Consider the following 17,095-nt stretch of genomic DNA (forward strand, 5'->3'; position numbering starts at 1 on the left):
TGCCCATCTGACGGCAAAATTCAATATGCTCGTTCTTTTCATATCAACAAATACAGGATAAATTTCTATGGGTGTTTGTTTTTGTTTCGTAATTGTATGGCTATCTTTATTTACTCAGAGTAATAAAACGTTGAAATCTAGTTTGTGTTGTAAACAATTATCCAATGAATACACAGCAAGACTGATATCATGAATGTCATGTAAATGCACGTGTGGTCATTTTCTCTAGAGATAACTGTCTTCACCTTACGAAACACCATTCCACTTCAAGAGGTGCACGGAAGGTCTTGGTCAGCGTTGAAATTTCAAAACAATCCATTTCAAATAAGTTAATCATCTACATCATTACTGAATGACCATTTCTTTGAACATTATTTTTCCTAGTTAAACTGCTGAATTTGGGAATTGGATAAAATCTTAACCTATTCAAAGATTATATTCTATATGATGCCCTGTCGGGAACCCACTGATATATTTCGTATTCTTAAAAGAATGAGAATGAACATGGACACATTTTCATGACGGATGTTAAAAAGGATTACATAAATTGAAATGCTATAAATATGTATCGGAATTGTTTTTGTCTTCACATTTTTTCTCTTACACACCACAACTTTAAGCCACCCATGATGATCGCTTTAGTAGCTTTGACCGTGTTTGTGCAGAGTGTGTTTGGAGGAAACCTGGTAGAGGTTTTACAAAACGACGGGGAGACGACTTTAATATCTCTTGTCAAGCAAGCCGGTCTGGCTGACGCTCTCTTATCAGGTATTTTGCATGATATAGTTAATTTGTATTTCAAAAAATTGTTGTTTAAATTATTTTGTCAACGAGCAGGACAACTGAGCTGGTGATTGATTTTCTAATTATTGTCAAATACAAAACAATATAAATGATGTTATTCCATTTTTAACAAAGAGATGAACCAAGTGAATACTAATACGAGTTGTTTTACTATTACAGGAGAGTACACCATATTTGCTCCAACAAATGCTGCATTCTCCAAACTTCCCCAGTCTGTCCTTGACGGTCTACAGAGAGATACCGCCGCCTTGGCAAATATACTGAAATACCACGTGGTCAAAGGTTCCATTCACAAGGCCGATGCATCCAATGAGCTTCAGTTGGAGACTTTGGCTGGAACCAAAATCAGATTTAACATCTATAATCACAATCACGTAAGTGTTCCTATTTGGTGTCTCCTACATTTGTAGAGGCAATTTGTCTCAAAAAGTGAATGAAAATAGAAGTCCCATAAAAAAAGAACTCTTTGTTGGTAGGTGGTGACTGTGGAAGGATCCAAAATCACACACTTTGACCTGACCGCCTCAAATGGTATGGTGCACGTGATTGACACTGTAATGATGCCTCCTTCAGGAAGCATTGTGGATTTGGTGGCCGGCAACAGCGACCTGAGCACCCTTCTGTCTCAGGTCCAATCAGCAGGATTGGCCGGGGCACTACAGGGTACTCTATTCACCTGTGTTCTTCTTGTACATTTCGAACCTCCTTTTGCATCTGTATCCTTATGGAGAAACCCCTTTTTTGTTTAGGAGATGCTCTAACGGTATTTGCACCAACCAACGCTGCATTTAATAGACTTGGCAGTCATGTATTAAACAATCTGAAAAGCAACCCACAGCTTCTGAAAGGTACTAGTATACCATTTTCAAGATCAAAAAACTTTAAAAAGTTTTGATTTTTGATTTCAAATAAAGTATGAATGCCAATTTTGTAGAAATTCTGGAGTACCACGTCGTTCCTCACACTGAATACTCAGCTGGATTGTACAACCGAGAACACCTCGCAACTCTAGATTCTCACCATGACGTCATCAGACTTGGAGTCAGTAAGTATTAAGACCATTTCATTGTCGGAACCTAAATCAGTTGATCAATCGATTCTCGTCATTTAAACTTTTTCTTGTTTCATTACAGGTACTAATGGTGTTGTTATTAATCACCGTGCTCACGTGACAAAAGCCGACATTAGCGCCACCAACGGTGTTGTACACATCATTGATCACGTTCTTATTCCAGCCCGCCATATCTTTTCTTCGATATTGGGAAGAAAGTAATTATTTGAACAAACCATTACGACATTTTCACATTTTTCACCTCATGCCTTTGTTCATAGCATCACACTTTGCAAATGCTATCGTACATTTTGTTATTTAATATGCTTATTGTTACCCACTGAGTGAAAACACAAATGTTTTGCAATAAATAATGTCAAAACGGAAAACTTGGAGCCTTTATTCTTAATTACGTATCGTTGTTTAAAAGTATGTTTAACGCTGAGCAAACTGTTTCATTGGACAATAAAATCAACCCCAAACTTCTATTATGTTGTTAAAGAATGGAGATGCTGAATTTCGTTCATTGAAAAACGTTTATGTTTGCCAATTTTTATTTTTTAAAAATATCTTGGTTTATAAGTTTTCGAACAAGGAAGATTCATTTAAATCGATAAATAGGTATTATTTATTTTGTTGAAAGTATTTATAATTATCACTTTGTGGTAGCAGAATGGAGGTACCAATTACGGAATTTATTTTTATACCTAATGTTATACTTCGTTTTATACGTAAAAATGCTTAAGTTGTCATTGGAAATCTAAACATTTTTTGTTAAAAACCGTTCTGATTGCACACACAAGTACTCTGAAGTTGACATTAAGAAGATGCTTGAGTTTTGTGATAGACAACATCTATGTAGTTTTTGGAAATCAAGTCTTTCGAAAATCTGTTGGAATTCCCACGGGTACCAATTGTGCCCCACTGTTAGCAAATCTATTTATGAATTCTTATTGTCTTACGGATTTTTTCGGGCTTTTCTCCCAATTACGACAAAGAGCACACGGCGGGTGTGACCGGTCAGCAGAGGATAACCACTCCTCCTAGGCACCTGATCCTACCTCTATCTATATGGAGGTCCGTGTTGCTCTGCTTTGAATTTGTAGGTCGTTTTATGAATATTTGAGATGGTTCACGGTTTGTTATTGTCAATTTTTCATACACTATGTATGCTCGATCATCTCTCAGAAAACGATCTGGAATTATATGTGATTGTCAATGAACACGACAATAATGATAAAATTGTTCACTGTTTAAATTTTGAACTGAAATTGAAAGTTTGAACAAACAGAAGCAAAGACATGTTTGTCCCCGCAAAATATGCTATTTGAAAATCAGACCCATCCGAGTTTTTGAACAACACGACAAACGGTTGATTATAAAATTCTCCATAAAAATGCCCTCTGTTAAGGCAAAGGATATAGTACCTGAGTTTGTTTCTGACGACGTTGACGTAATGGTGCTCAGTGGACTCAATTATGGACATTCTTGTTTTTATCCTACATTAAAGTATTGCCAGGAAATCTTACATATCAACGTATGATTAATATTATTGCCTAATTCTTATCATTCAAGTCATATCAAAACCTTGATTTGCAAAGAGATTTTGATCGATATCATGAAAAAAACACTGATCTTTTTACTCAAATACGGACATCATATAACATGAACACAAAAGTTCGCTGCAATGATAATGATGTTCTTCATGCAAGGGTTTCGAACTTTGTTATAACGACGATGAGCTATAAAAATTGTGTTAAAGACCTAGTGTGAAATGTTCATTTTTGTTTTGGAGTAACTATGGCTGATGATACGATAAGTTTAAGCCAACATATATCTAAATAAAAATATTTATTTTTTTATTGTTGCTTTAAATCTAGAAAGTTGAAGCGTGTATTTTTCCATACTTTTTGAATGGGAAAATGGGATAAACGTATAGCATGATTAGAATAGATAGCGTTTTTCATATTTCAATTTGATATTTTCAACTAAAGAGAGAGGTTGGAAGAAATTTAATATTCGTGCAGAGAAAATAAATAACATCAACTCATGTCCCTCCATCATAAAATGATATAAATGGATGCTCGGAAATCATTGAGCCCTTGAAACAGAAAGTAAGCAAGGATGAATTGTATCAATTCTTTCTTGTCCATGACATCATTAGATCATCTATGAAAAGCTGATAAACTTGCCTACGTTCAATGATCCGGAGCAATTTCAAACTTATCGCAACCTTATTTTGACGCGTCTCGTTGACTCTATATTTAAACACCTAAAATAAACGAAACATGTCAAGTTTTCTTTGTTTCTTATCGTCTATTTTCAATTTAGGAAGTCGGCGTTCACATAATCTGTCCATTCTTGATTTTTGTGAACAAAATTTGAGATTTAGCTACGCAAAAGTCAAACTTTTATGGATGCTCTTACAGCCATTCTGTGAATGTTTTCAAACCAGTGTTATTAGTTGGTGCGAAATAAGTTTAGTCCCTTTGTTTTCGTTCTAGTTAAAGAATTAGGGGTAAAAACAATATCGATAAACTGAAGGTATAAATAAACCCCTTTCTATCGTACAGTTTTTGTTTAAACAGTTGCTTGGTCTGAAAATGTCCTTTCTTTTTGATTCTCGCCAATTATATATATATATATATATTCGCTGCGCATCTGACGGCAAAATTCAATATGCTCGTTCTTTTCATATCAACAAATACAGGATAAATTTCTATGGGTGTTTGTTTTTGTTTCGTAATTGTATGGCTATCTTTATTTACTCAGAGTAATAAAACGTTGAAATCTAGTTTGTGTTGTAAACAATTATCCAATGAATACACAGCAAGACTGATATCATGAATGTCATGTAAATGCACGTGTGGTCATTTTCTCTAGAGATAACTGTCTTCACCTTACGAAACACCATTCCACTTCAAGAGGTGCACGGAAGGTCTTGGTCAGCGTTGAAATTTCAAAACAATCCATTTCAAATAAGTTAATCATCTACATCATTTATTGAATGACCATTTCTTTGAACATTATTTTTCCTAGTTAAACTGCTGAATTTGGGAATTGGATAAAATCTTAACCTATTCAAAGATTATATTTTATATGATGCCCTGTCGGGAACCCACTGATATATTTCGTATTCTTAAAAGAATGAGAATGAACATGGACACATTTTCATGACGGATGTTAAAAAGGATTACATAAATTGAAATGCTATAAATATGTATCGGAATTGCTTTTGTCTTCACATTTTTTCTCTTACACACCACAACTTTAAGCCACCCATGATGATCGCTTTAGTAGCTTTGACCGTGTTTGTGCAGAGTGTGTTTGGAGGAAACCTGGTAGAGGTTTTACAAAACGACGGGGAGACGACTTTAATATCTCTTGTCAAGCAAGCCGGTCTGGCTGACGCTCTCTTATCAGGTATTTTGCATGATATAGTTAATTTGTATTTCAAAAAATTGTTGTTTAAATTATTTTGTCAACGAGCAGGACAACTGAGCTGGTGATTGATTTTCTAATTATTGTCAAATACAAAACAATATAAATGATGTTATTCCATTTTTAACAAAGAGATGAACCAAGTGAATACTAATACGAGTTGTTTTACTATTACAGGAGAGTACACCATATTTGCTCCAACAAATGCTGCATTCTCCAAACTTCCCCAGTCTGTCCTTGACGGTCTACAGAGAGATACCGCCGCCTTGGCAAATATACTGAAATACCACGTGGTCAAAGGTTCCATTCACAAGGCCGATGCATCCAATGAGCTTCAGTTGGAGACTTTGGCTGGAACCAAAATCAGATTTAACATCTATAATCACAATCACGTAAGTGTTCCTATTTGGTGTCTCCTACATTTGTAGAGGCAATTTGTCTCAAAAAGTGAATGAAAATAGAAGTCCCATAAAAAAAGAACTCTTTGTTGGTAGGTGGTGACTGTGGAAGGATCCAAAATCACACACTTTGACCTGACCGCCTCAAATGGTATGGTGCACGTGATTGACACTGTAATGATGCCTCCTTCAGGAAGCATTGTGGATTTGGTGGCCGGCAACAGCGACCTGAGCACCCTTCTGTCTCAGGTCCAATCAGCAGGATTGGCCGGGGCACTACAGGGTACTCTATTCACCTGTGTTCTTCTTGTACATTTCGAACCTCCTTTTGCATCTGTATCCTTATGGAGAAACCCCTTTTTTGTTTAGGAGATGCTCTAACGGTATTTGCACCAACCAACGCTGCATTTAATAGACTTGGCAGTCATGTATTAAACAATCTGAAAAGCAACCCACAGCTTCTGAAAGGTACTAGTATACCATTTTCAAGATCAAAAAACTTTAAAAAGTTTTGATTTTTGATTTCAAATAAAGTATGAATGCCAATTTTGTAGAAATTCTGGAGTACCACGTCGTTCCTCACACTGAATACTCAGCTGGATTGTACAACCGAGAACACCTCGCAACTCTAGATTCTCACCATGACGTCATCAGACTTGGAGTCAGTAAGTATTAAGACCATTTCATTGTCGGAACCTAAATCAGTTGATCAATCGATTCTCGTCATTTAAACTTTTTCTTGTTTCATTACAGGTACTAATGGTGTTGTTATTAATCACCGTGCTCACGTGACAAAAGCCGACATTAGCGCCACCAACGGTGTTGTACACATCATTGATCACGTTCTTATTCCAGCCCGCCATATCTTTTCTTCGATATTGGGAAGAAAGTAATTATTTGAACAAACCATTACGACATTTTCACATTTTTCACCTCATGCCTTTGTTCATAGCATCACACTTTGCAAATGCTATCGTACATTTTGTTATTTAATATGCTTATTGTTACCCACTGAGTGAAAACACAAATGTTTTGCAATAAATAATGTCAAAACGGAAAACTTGGAGCCTTTATTCTTAATTACGTATCGTTGTTTAAAAGTATGTTTAACGCTGAGCAAACTGTTTCATTGGACAATAAAATCAACCCCAAACTTCTATTATGTTGTTAAAGAATGGAGATGCTGAATTTCGTTCATTGAAAAACGTTTATGTTTGCCAATTTTTATTTTTTAAAAATATCTTGGTTTATAAGTTTTCGAACAAGGAAGATTCATTTAAATCGATAAATAGGTATTATTTATTTTGTTGAAAGTATTTATAATTATCACTTTGTGGTAGCAGAATGGAGGTACCAATTACGGAATTTATTTTTATACCTAATGTTATACTTCGTTTTATACGTAAAAATGCTTAAGTTGTCATTGGAAATCTAAACATTTTTTGTTAAAAACCGTTCTGATTGCACACACAAGTACTCTGAAGTTGACATTAAGAAGATGCTTGAGTTTTGTGATAGACAACATCTATGTAGTTTTTGGAAATCAAGTCTTTCGAAAATCTGTTGGAATTCCCACGGGTACCAATTGTGCCCCACTGTTAGCAAATCTATTTATGAATTCTTATTGTCTTACGGATTTTTCCGGGCTTTTCTCCCAATTACGACAAAGAGCACACGGCGGGTGTGACCGGTCAGCAGAGGATAACCACTCCTCCTAGGCACCTGATCCTACCTCTATCTATATGGAGGTCCGTGTTGCTCTGCTTTGAATTTGTAGGTCGTTTTATGAATATTTGAGATGGTTCACGGTTTGTTATTGTCAATTTTTCATACACTATGTATGCTCGATCATCTCTCAGAAAACGATCTGGAATTATATGTGATTGTCAATGAACACGACAATAATGATAAAATTGTTCACTGTTTAAATTTTGAACTGAAATTGAAAGTTTGAACAAACAGAAGCAAAGACATGTTTGTCCCCGCAAAATATGCTATTTGAAAATCAGACCCATCCGAGTTTTTGAACAACACGACAAACGGTTGATTATAAAATTCTCCATAAAAATGCCCTCTGTTAAGGCAAAGGATATAGTACCTGAGTTTGTTTCTGACGACGTTGACGTAATGGTGCTCAGTGGACTCAATTATGGACATTCTTGTTTTTATCCTACATTAAAGTATTGCCAGGAAATCTTACATATCAACGTATGATTAATATTATTGCCTAATTCTTATCATTCAAGTCATATCAAAACCTTGATTTGCAAAGAGATTTTGATCGATATCATGAAAAAAACACTGATCTTTTTACTCAAATACGGACATCATATAACATGAACACAAAAGTTCGCTGCAATGATAATGATGTTCTTCATGCAAGGGTTTCGAACTTTGTTATAACGACGATGAGCTATAAAAATTGTGTTAAAGACCTAGTGTGAAATGTTCATTTTTGTTTTGGAGTAACTATGGCTGATGATACGATAAGTTTAAGCCAACATATATCTAAATAAAAATATTTATTTTTTTATTGTTGCTTTAAATCTAGAAAGTTGAAGCGTGTATTTTTCCATACTTTTTGAATGGGAAAATGGGATAAACGTATAGCATGATTAGAATAGATAGCGTTTTTCATATTTCAATTTGATATTTTCAACTAAAGAGAGAGGTTGGAAGAAATTTAATATTCGTGCAGAGAAAATAAATAACATCAACTCATGTCCCTCCATCATAAAATGATATAAATGGATGCTCGGAAATCATTGAGCCCTTGAAACAGAAAGTAAGCAAGGATGAATTGTATCAATTCTTTCTTGTCCATGACATCATTAGATCATCTATGAAAAGCTGATAAACTTGCCTACGTTCAATGATCCGGAGCAATTTCAAACTTATCGCAACCTTATTTTGACGCGTCTCGTTGACTCTATATTTAAACACCTAAAATAAACGAAACATGTCAAGTTTTCTTTGTTTCTTATCGTCTATTTTCAATTTAGGAAGTCGGCGTTCACATAATCTGTCCATTCTTGATTTTTGTGAACAAAATTTGAGATTTAGCTACGCAAAAGTCAAACTTTTATGGATGCTCTTACAGCCATTCTGTGAATGTTTTCAAACCAGTGTTATTAGTTGGTGCGAAATAAGTTTAGTCCCTTTGTTTTCGTTCTAGTTAAAGAATTAGGGGTAAAAACAATATCGATAAACTAAAGGTATAAATAAACCCCTTTCTATCGTACAGTTTTTGTTTAAACAGTTGCTTGGTCTGAAAATGTCCTTTCTTTTTGATTCTCGCCAATTATATATATATATATATATATTCGCTGCGCATCTGACGGCAAAATTCAATATGCTCGTTCTTTTCATATCAACAAATACAGGATAAATTTCTATGGGTGTTTGTTTTTGTTTCGTAATTGTATGGCTATCTTTATTTACTCAGAGTAATAAAACGTTGAAATCTAGTTTGTGTTGTAAACAATTATCCAATGAATACACAGCAAGACTGATATCATGAATGTCATGTAAATGCACGTGTGGTCATTTTCTCTAGAGATAACTGTCTTCACCTTACGAAACACCATTCCACTTCAAGAGGTGCACGGAAGGTCTTGGTCAGCGTTGAAATTTCAAAACAATCCATTTCAAATAAGTTAATCATCTACATCATTTATTGAATGACCATTTCTTTGAACATTATTTTTCCTAGTTAAACTGCTGAATTTGGGAATTGGATAAAATCTTAACCTATTCAAAGATTATATTCTATATGATGCCCTGTCGGGAACCCACTGATATATTTCGTATTCTTAAAAGAATGAGAATGAACATGGACACATTTTCATGACGGATGTTAAAAAGGATTACATAAATTGAAATGCTATAAATATGTATCGGAATTGCTTTTGTCTTCACATTTTTTCTCTTACACACCACAACTTTAAGCCACCCATGATGATCGCTTTAGTAGCTTTGACCGTGTTTGTGCAGAGTGTGTTTGGAGGAAACCTGGTAGAGGTTTTACAAAACGACGGGGAGACGACTTTAATATCTCTTGTCAAGCAAGCCGGTCTGGCTGACGCTCTCTTATCAGGTATTTTGCATGATATAGTTAATTTGTATTTCAAAAAATTGTTGTTTAAATTATTTTGTCAACGAGCAGGACAACTGAGCTGGTGATTGATTTTCTAATTATTGTCAAATACAAAACAATATAAATGATGTTATTCCATTTTTAACAAAGAGATGAACCAAGTGAATACTAATACGAGTTGTTTTACTATTACAGGAGAGTACACCATATTTGCTCCAACAAATGCTGCATTCTCCAAACTTCCCCAGTCTGTCCTTGACGGTCTACAGAGAGATACCGCCGCCTTGGCAAATATACTGAAATACCACGTGGTCAAAGGTTCCATTCACAAGGCCGATGCATCCAATGAGCTTCAGTTGGAGACTTTGGCTGGAACCAAAATCAGATTTAACATCTATAATCACAATCACGTAAGTGTTCCTATTTGGTGTCTCCTACATTTGTAGAGGCAATTTGTCTCAAAAAGTGAATGAAAATAGAAGTCCCATAAAAAAAGAACTCTTTGTTGGTAGGTGGTGACTGTGGAAGGATCCAAAATCACACACTTTGACCTGACCGCCTCAAATGGTATGGTGCACGTGATTGACACTGTAATGATGCCTCCTTCAGGAAGCATTGTGGATTTGGTGGCCGGCAACAGCGACCTGAGCACCCTTCTGTCTCAGGTCCAATCAGCAGGATTGGCCGGGGCACTACAGGGTACTCTATTCACCTGTGTTCTTCTTGTACATTTCGAACCTCCTTTTGCATCTGTATCCTTATGGAGAAACCCCTTTTTTGTTTAGGAGATGCTCTAACGGTATTTGCACCAACCAACGCTGCATTTAATAGACTTGGCAGTCATGTATTAAACAATCTGAAAAGCAACCCACAGCTTCTGAAAGGTACTAGTATACCATTTTCAAGATCAAAAAACTTTAAAAAGTTTTGATTTTTGATTTCAAATAAAGTATGAATGCCAATTTTGTAGAAATTCTGGAGTACCACGTCGTTCCTCACACTGAATACTCAGCTGGATTGTACAACCGAGAACACCTCGCAACTCTAGATTCTCACCATGACGTCATCAGACTTGGAGTCAGTAAGTATTAAGACCATTTCATTGTCGGAACCTAAATCAGTTGATCAATCGATTCTCGTCATTTAAACTTTTTCTTGTTTCATTACAGGTACTAATGGTGTTGTTATTAATCACCGTGCTCACGTGACAAAAGCCGACATTAGCGCCACCAACGGTGTTGTACACATCATTGATCACGTTCTTATTCCAGCCCGCCATATCTTTTCTTCGATATTGGGAAGAAAGTAATTATTTGAACAAACCATTACGACATTTTCACATTTTTCACCTCATGCCTTTGTTCATAGCATCACACTTTGCAAATGCTATCGTACATTTTGTTATTTAATATGCTTATTGTTACCCACTGAGTGAAAACACAAATGTTTTGCAATAAATAATGTCAAAACGGAAAACTTGGAGCCTTTATTCTTAATTACGTATCGTTGTTTAAAAGTATGTTTAACGCTGAGCAAACTGTTTCATTGGACAATAAAATCAACCCCAAACTTCTATTATGTTGTTAAAGAATGGAGATGCTGAATTTCGTTCATTGAAAAACGTTTATGTTTGCCAATTTTTATTTTTTAAAAATATCTTGGTTTATAAGTTTTCGAACAAGGAAGATTCATTTAAATCGATAAATAGGTATTATTTATTTTGTTGAAAGTATTTATAATTATCACTTTGTGGTAGCAGAATGGAGGTACCAATTACGGAATTTATTTTTATACCTAATGTTATACTTCGTTTTATACGTAAAAATGCTTAAGTTGTCATTGGAAATCTAAACATTTTTTGTTAAAAACCGTTCTGATTGCACACACAAGTACTCTGAAGTTGACATTAAGAAGATGCTTGAGTTTTGTGATAGACAACATCTATGTAGTTTTTGGAAATCAAGTCTTTCGAAAAACCTGTTGGAATTCCCACGGGTACCAATTGTGCCCCACTGTTAGCAAATCTATTTATGAATTCTTATTGTCTTACGGATTTTTCCGGGCTTTTCTCCCAATTACGACAAAGAGCACACGGCGGGTGTGACCGGTCAGCAGAGGATAACCACTCCTCCTAGGCACCTGATCCTACCTCTATCTATATGGAGGTCCGTGTTGCTCTGCTTTGAATTTGTAGGTCGTTTTATGAATATTTGAGATGGTTCACGGTTTGTTATTGTCAATTTTTCATACACTATGTATGCTCGATCATCTCTCAGAAAACGATCTGGAATTATATGTGATTGTCAATGAACACGACAATAATGATAAAATTGTTCACTCTTTAAATTTTGAACTGAAATTGAAAGTTTGAACAAACAGAAGCAAAGACATGTTTGTCCCCGCAAAATATGCTATTTGAAAATCAGACCCATCCGAGTTTTTGAACAACACGACAAACGGTTGATTATAAAATTCTCCATAAAAATGCCCTCTGTTAAGGCAAAGGATATAGTACCTGAGTTTGTTTCTGACGACGTTGACGTAATGGTGCTCAGTGGACTCAATTATGGACATTCTTGTTTTTATCCTACATTAAAGTATTGCCAGGAAATCTTACATATCAACGTATGATTAATATTATTGCCTAATTCTTATCATTCAAGTCATATCAAAACCTTGATTTGCAAAGAGATTTTGATCGATATCATGAAAAAAACACTGATCTTTTTACTCAAATACGGACATCATATAACATGAACACAAAAGTTCGCTGCAATGATAATGATGTTCTTCATGCAAGGGTTTCGAACTTTGTTATAACGACGATGAGCTATAAAAATTGTGTTAAAGACCTAGTGTGAAATGTTCATTTTTGTTTTGGAGTAACTATGGCTGATGATACGATAAGTTTAAGCCAACATATATCTAAATAAAAATATTTATTTTTTTATTGTTGCTTTAAATCTAGAAAGTTGAAGCGTGTATTTTTCCATACTTTTTGAATGGGAAAATGGGATAAACGTATAGCATGATTAGAATAGATAGCGTTTTTCATATTTCAATTTGATATTTTCAACTAAAGAGAGAGGTTGGAAGAAATTTAATATTCGTGCAGAGAAAATAAATAACATCAACTCATGTCCCTCCATCATAAAATGATATAAATGGATGCTCGGAAATCATTGAGCCCTTGAAACAGAAAGTAAGCAAGGATGAATTGTATCAATTCTTTCTTGTCCATGACATCATTAGATCATCTATGAAAAGCTGATAAACTTGCCTACGTTCAATGATCCGGAGCAATTTCAAACTTATCGCAACCTTATTTTGACGCGTCTCGTTGACTCTATATTTAAACACCTAAAATAAACGAAACATGTCAAGTTTTCTTTGTTTCTTATCGTCTATTTTCAATTTAGGAAGTCGGCGTTCACATAATCTGTCCATTCTTGATTTTTGTGAACAAAATTTGAGATTTAGCTACGCAAAAGTCAAACTTTTATGGATGCTCTTACAGCCATTCTGTGAATGTTTTCAAACCAGTGTTATTAGTTGGTGCGAAATAAGTTTAGTCCCTTTGTTTTCGTTCTAGTTAAAGAATTAGGGGTAAAAACAATATCGATAAACTGAAGGTATAAATAAACCCCTTTCTATCGTACAGTTTTTGTTTAAACAGTTGCTTGGTCTGAAAATGTCCTTTCTTTTTGATTCTCGCCAATTATATATATATATATATATATATATTCGCTGCGCATCTGACGGCAAAATTCAATATGCTCGTTCTTTTCATATCAACAAATACAGGATAAATTTCTATGGGTGTTTGTTTTTGTTTCGTAATTGTATGGCTATCTTTATTTACTCAGAGTAATAAAACGTTGAAATCTAGTTTGTGTTGTAAACAATTATCCAATGAATACACAGCAAGACTGATATCATGAATGTCATGTAAATGCACGTGTGGTCATTTTCTCTAGAGATAACTGTCTTCACCTTACGAAACACCATTCCACTTCAAGAGGTGCACGGAAGGTCTTGGTCAGCGTTGAAATTTCAAAACAATCCATTTCAAATAAGTTAATCATCTACATCATTTATTGAATGACCATTTCTTTGAACATTATTTTTCCTAGTTAAACTGCTGAATTTGGGAATTGGATAAAATCTTAACCTATTCAAAGATTATATTCTATATGATGCCCTGTCGGGAACCCACTGATATATTTCGTATTCTTAAAAGAATGAGAATGAACATGGACACATTTTCATGACGGATGTTAAAAAGGATTACATAAATTGAAATGCTATAAATATGTATCGGAATTGCTTTTGTCTTCACATTTTTTCTCTTACACACCACAACTTTAAGCCACCCATGATGATCGCTTTAGTAGCTTTGACCGTGTTTGTGCAGAGTGTGTTTGGAGGAAACCTGGTAGAGGTTTTACAAAACGACGGGGAGACGACTTTAATATCTCTTGTCAAGCAAGCCGGTCTGGCTGACGCTCTCTTATCAGGTATTTTGCATGATATAGTTAATTTGTATTTCAAAAAATTGTTGTTTAAATTATTTTGTCAACGAGCAGGACAACTGAGCTGGTGATTGATTTTCTAATTATTGTCAAATACAAAACAATATAAATGATGTTATTCCATTTTTAACAAAGAGATGAACCAAGTGAATACTAATACGAGTTGTTTTACTATTACAGGAGAGTACACCATATTTGCTCCAACAAATGCTGCATTCTCCAAACTTCCCCAGTCTGTCCTTGACGGTCTACAGAGAGATACCGCCGCCTTGGCAAATATACTGAAATACCACGTGGTCAAAGGTTCCATTCACAAGGCCGATGCATCCAATGAGCTTCAGTTGGAGACTTTGGCTGGAACCAAAATCAGATTTAACATCTATAATCACAATCACGTAAGTGTTCCTATTTGGTGTCTCCTACATTTGTAGAGGCAATTTGTCTCAAAAAGTGAATGAAAATAGAAGTCCCATAAAAAAAGAACTCTTTGTTGGTAGGTGGTGACTGTGGAAGGATCCAAAATCACACACTTTGACCTGACCGCCTCAAATGGTATGGTGCACGTGATTGACACTGTAATGATGCCTCCTTCAGGAAGCATTGTGGATTTGGTGGCCGGCAACAGCGACCTGAGCACCCTTCTGTCTCAGGTCCAATCAGCAGGATTGGCCGGGGCACTACAGGGTACTCTATTCACCTGTGTTCTTCTTGTACATTTCGAACCTCCTTTTGCATCTGTATCCTTATGGAGAAACCCCTTTTTTGTTTAGGAGATGCTCTAACGGTATTTGCACCAACCAACGCTGCATTTAATAGACTTGGCAGTCATGTATTAAACAATCTGAAAAGCAACCCACAGCTTCTGAAAGGTACTAGTATACCATTTTCAAGATCAAAAAACTTTAAAAAGTTTTGATTTTTGATTTCAAATAAAGTATGAATGCCAATTTTGTAGAAATTCTGGAGTACCACGTCGTTCCTCACACTGAATACTCAGCTGGATTGTACAACCGAGAACACCTCGCAACTCTAGATTCTCACCATGACGTCATCAGACTTGGAGTCAGTAAGTATTAAGACCATTTCATTGTCGGAACCTAAATCAGTTGATCAATCGATTCTCGTCATTTAAACTTTTTCTTGTTTCATTACAGGTACTAATGGTGTTGTTATTAATCACCGTGCTCACGTGACAAAAGCCGACATTAGCGCCACCAACGGTGTTGTACACATCATTGATCACGTTCTTATTCCAGCCCGCCATATCTTTTCTTCGATATTGGGAAGAAAGTAATTATTTGAACAAACCATTACGACATTTTCACATTTTTCACCTCATGCCTTTGTTCATAGCATCACACTTTGCAAATGCTATCGTACATTTTGTTATTTAATATGCTTATTGTTACCCACTGAGTGAAAACACAAATGTTTTGCAATAAATAATGTCAAAACGGAAAACTTGGAGCCTTTATTCTTAATTACGTATCGTTGTTTAAAAGTATGTTTAACGCTGAGCAAACTGTTTCATTGGACAATAAAATCAACCCCAAACTTCTATTATGTTGTTAAAGAATGGAGATGCTGAATTTCGTTCATTGAAAAACGTTTATGTTTGCCAATTTTTATTTTTTAAAAATATCTTGGTTTATAAGTTTTCGAACAAGGAAGATTCATTTAAATCGATAAATAGGTATTATTTATTTTGTTGAAAGTATTTATAATTATCACTTTGTGGTAGCAGAATGGAGGTACCAATTACGGAATTTATTTTTATACCTAATGTTATACTTCGTTTTATACGTAAAAATGCTTAAGTTGTCATTGGAAATCTAAACATTTTTTGTTAAAAACCGTTCTGATTGCACACACAAGTACTCTGAAGTTGACATTAAGAAGATGCTTGAGTTTTGTGATAGACAACATCTATGTAGTTTTTGGAAATCAAGTCTTTCGAAAAACCTGTTGGAATTCCCACGGGTACCAATTGTGCCCCACTGTTAGCAAATCTATTTATGAATTCTTATTGTCTTACGGATTTTTCCGGGCTTTTCTCCCAATTACGACAAAGAGCACACGGCGGGTGTGACCGGTCAGCAGAGGATAACCACTCCTCCTAGGCACCTGATCCTACCTCTATCTATATGGAGGTCCGTGTTGCTCTGCTTTGAATTTGTAGGTCGTTTTATGAATATTTGAGATGGTTCACGGTTTGTTATTGTCAATTTTTCATACACTATGTATGCTCGATCATCTCTCAGAAAACGATCTGGAATTATATGTGATTGTCAATGAACACGACAATAATGATAAAATTGTTCACTGTTTAAATTTTGAACTGAAATTGAAAGTTTGAACAAACAGAAGCAAAGACATGTTTGTCCCCGCAAAATATGCTATTTGAAAATCAGACCCATCCGAGTTTTTGAACAACACGACAAACGGTTGATTATAAAATTCTCCATAAAAATGCCCTCTGTTAAGGCAAAGGATATAGTACCTGAGTTTGTTTCTGACGACGTTGACGTAATGGTGCTCAGTGGACTCAATTATGGACATTCTTGTTTTTATCCTACATTAAAGTATTGCCAGGAAATCTTACATATCAACGTATGATTAATATTATTGCCTAATTCTTATCATTCAAGTCATATCAAAACCTTGATTTGCAAAGAGATTTTGATCGATATCATGAAAAAAACACTGATCTTTTTACTCAAATACGGACATCATATAACATGAACACAAAAGTTCGCTGCAATGATAATGATGT

The 17,095-nt window shown here is 35.2% G+C and overlaps 2 protein-coding genes across 2 annotated transcripts; both read left to right on the top strand.

Moving 5' to 3' along the window:
- The first annotated feature begins 614 nt into the window (after positions 1-614).
- On the top strand, positions 615-6,754 carry LOC128156462 (transforming growth factor-beta-induced protein ig-h3-like). Its single transcript, XM_052818626.1, has 12 exons — positions 615-825; positions 931-1,178; positions 1,281-1,467; positions 1,554-1,652; positions 1,739-1,849; positions 1,938-2,026; positions 5,131-5,278; positions 5,474-5,688; positions 5,791-5,977; positions 6,064-6,162; positions 6,249-6,359; positions 6,448-6,754. The coding sequence occupies exons 1-12, from the start codon at positions 627-629 to the stop codon at positions 6,585-6,587; spliced, it is 1,833 nt and encodes a 610-aa protein (XP_052674586.1). The 5' UTR covers positions 615-626; the 3' UTR covers positions 6,588-6,754.
- Positions 6,755-9,468: 2,714 nt separating this feature from the next.
- On the top strand, positions 9,469-15,783 carry LOC128156381 (transforming growth factor-beta-induced protein ig-h3-like). Its single transcript, XM_052818491.1, has 12 exons — positions 9,469-9,847; positions 9,953-10,200; positions 10,303-10,489; positions 10,576-10,674; positions 10,761-10,871; positions 10,960-11,048; positions 14,160-14,307; positions 14,503-14,717; positions 14,820-15,006; positions 15,093-15,191; positions 15,278-15,388; positions 15,477-15,783. Exons 1-12 carry the CDS (start codon positions 9,586-9,588, stop codon positions 15,614-15,616), a joined length of 1,896 nt encoding a protein of 631 aa, XP_052674451.1. The 5' UTR covers positions 9,469-9,585; the 3' UTR covers positions 15,617-15,783.
- Positions 15,784-17,095: the final 1,312 nt, after the last annotated feature.

The sequence above is a fragment of the Crassostrea angulata genome, chromosome 7, assembly GCF_025612915.1.
Source record: "Crassostrea angulata isolate pt1a10 chromosome 7, ASM2561291v2, whole genome shotgun sequence".
Lineage (NCBI taxonomy): Eukaryota > Metazoa > Mollusca > Bivalvia > Ostreida > Ostreidae > Magallana > Magallana angulata.

What these genes read in the sequence shown, in the direction of transcription:
- LOC128156381 (XM_052818491.1), top strand. Translation starts at nt 9,586, where the DNA reads ATGTATCGGAATTGCTTTTGTCTTCACATTTTTTCTCTTACACACCAC. An exon ending in ATTGTTGTTTAAATTATTTT is followed by an intron (nt 9,848 to 9,952) that starts GTCAACGAGCAG and finishes AGATGAACCAAG; the next exon opens with TGAATACTAATACGAGTTGT. An exon ending in TTGTACACATCATTGATCAC is followed by an intron (nt 11,049 to 14,159) that starts GTTCTTATTCCA and finishes CACAACTTTAAG; the next exon opens with CCACCCATGATGATCGCTTT.
- LOC128156462 (XM_052818626.1), top strand. Translation starts at nt 627, where the DNA reads ATGATGATCGCTTTAGTAGCTTTGACCGTGTTTGTGCAGAGTGTGTTT. An exon ending in GGCTGACGCTCTCTTATCAG is followed by an intron (nt 5,279 to 5,473) that starts GTATTTTGCATG and finishes TTACTATTACAG; the next exon opens with GAGAGTACACCATATTTGCT. An exon ending in ACATCTATAATCACAATCAC is followed by an intron (nt 5,689 to 5,790) that starts GTAAGTGTTCCT and finishes CTTTGTTGGTAG; the next exon opens with GTGGTGACTGTGGAAGGATC.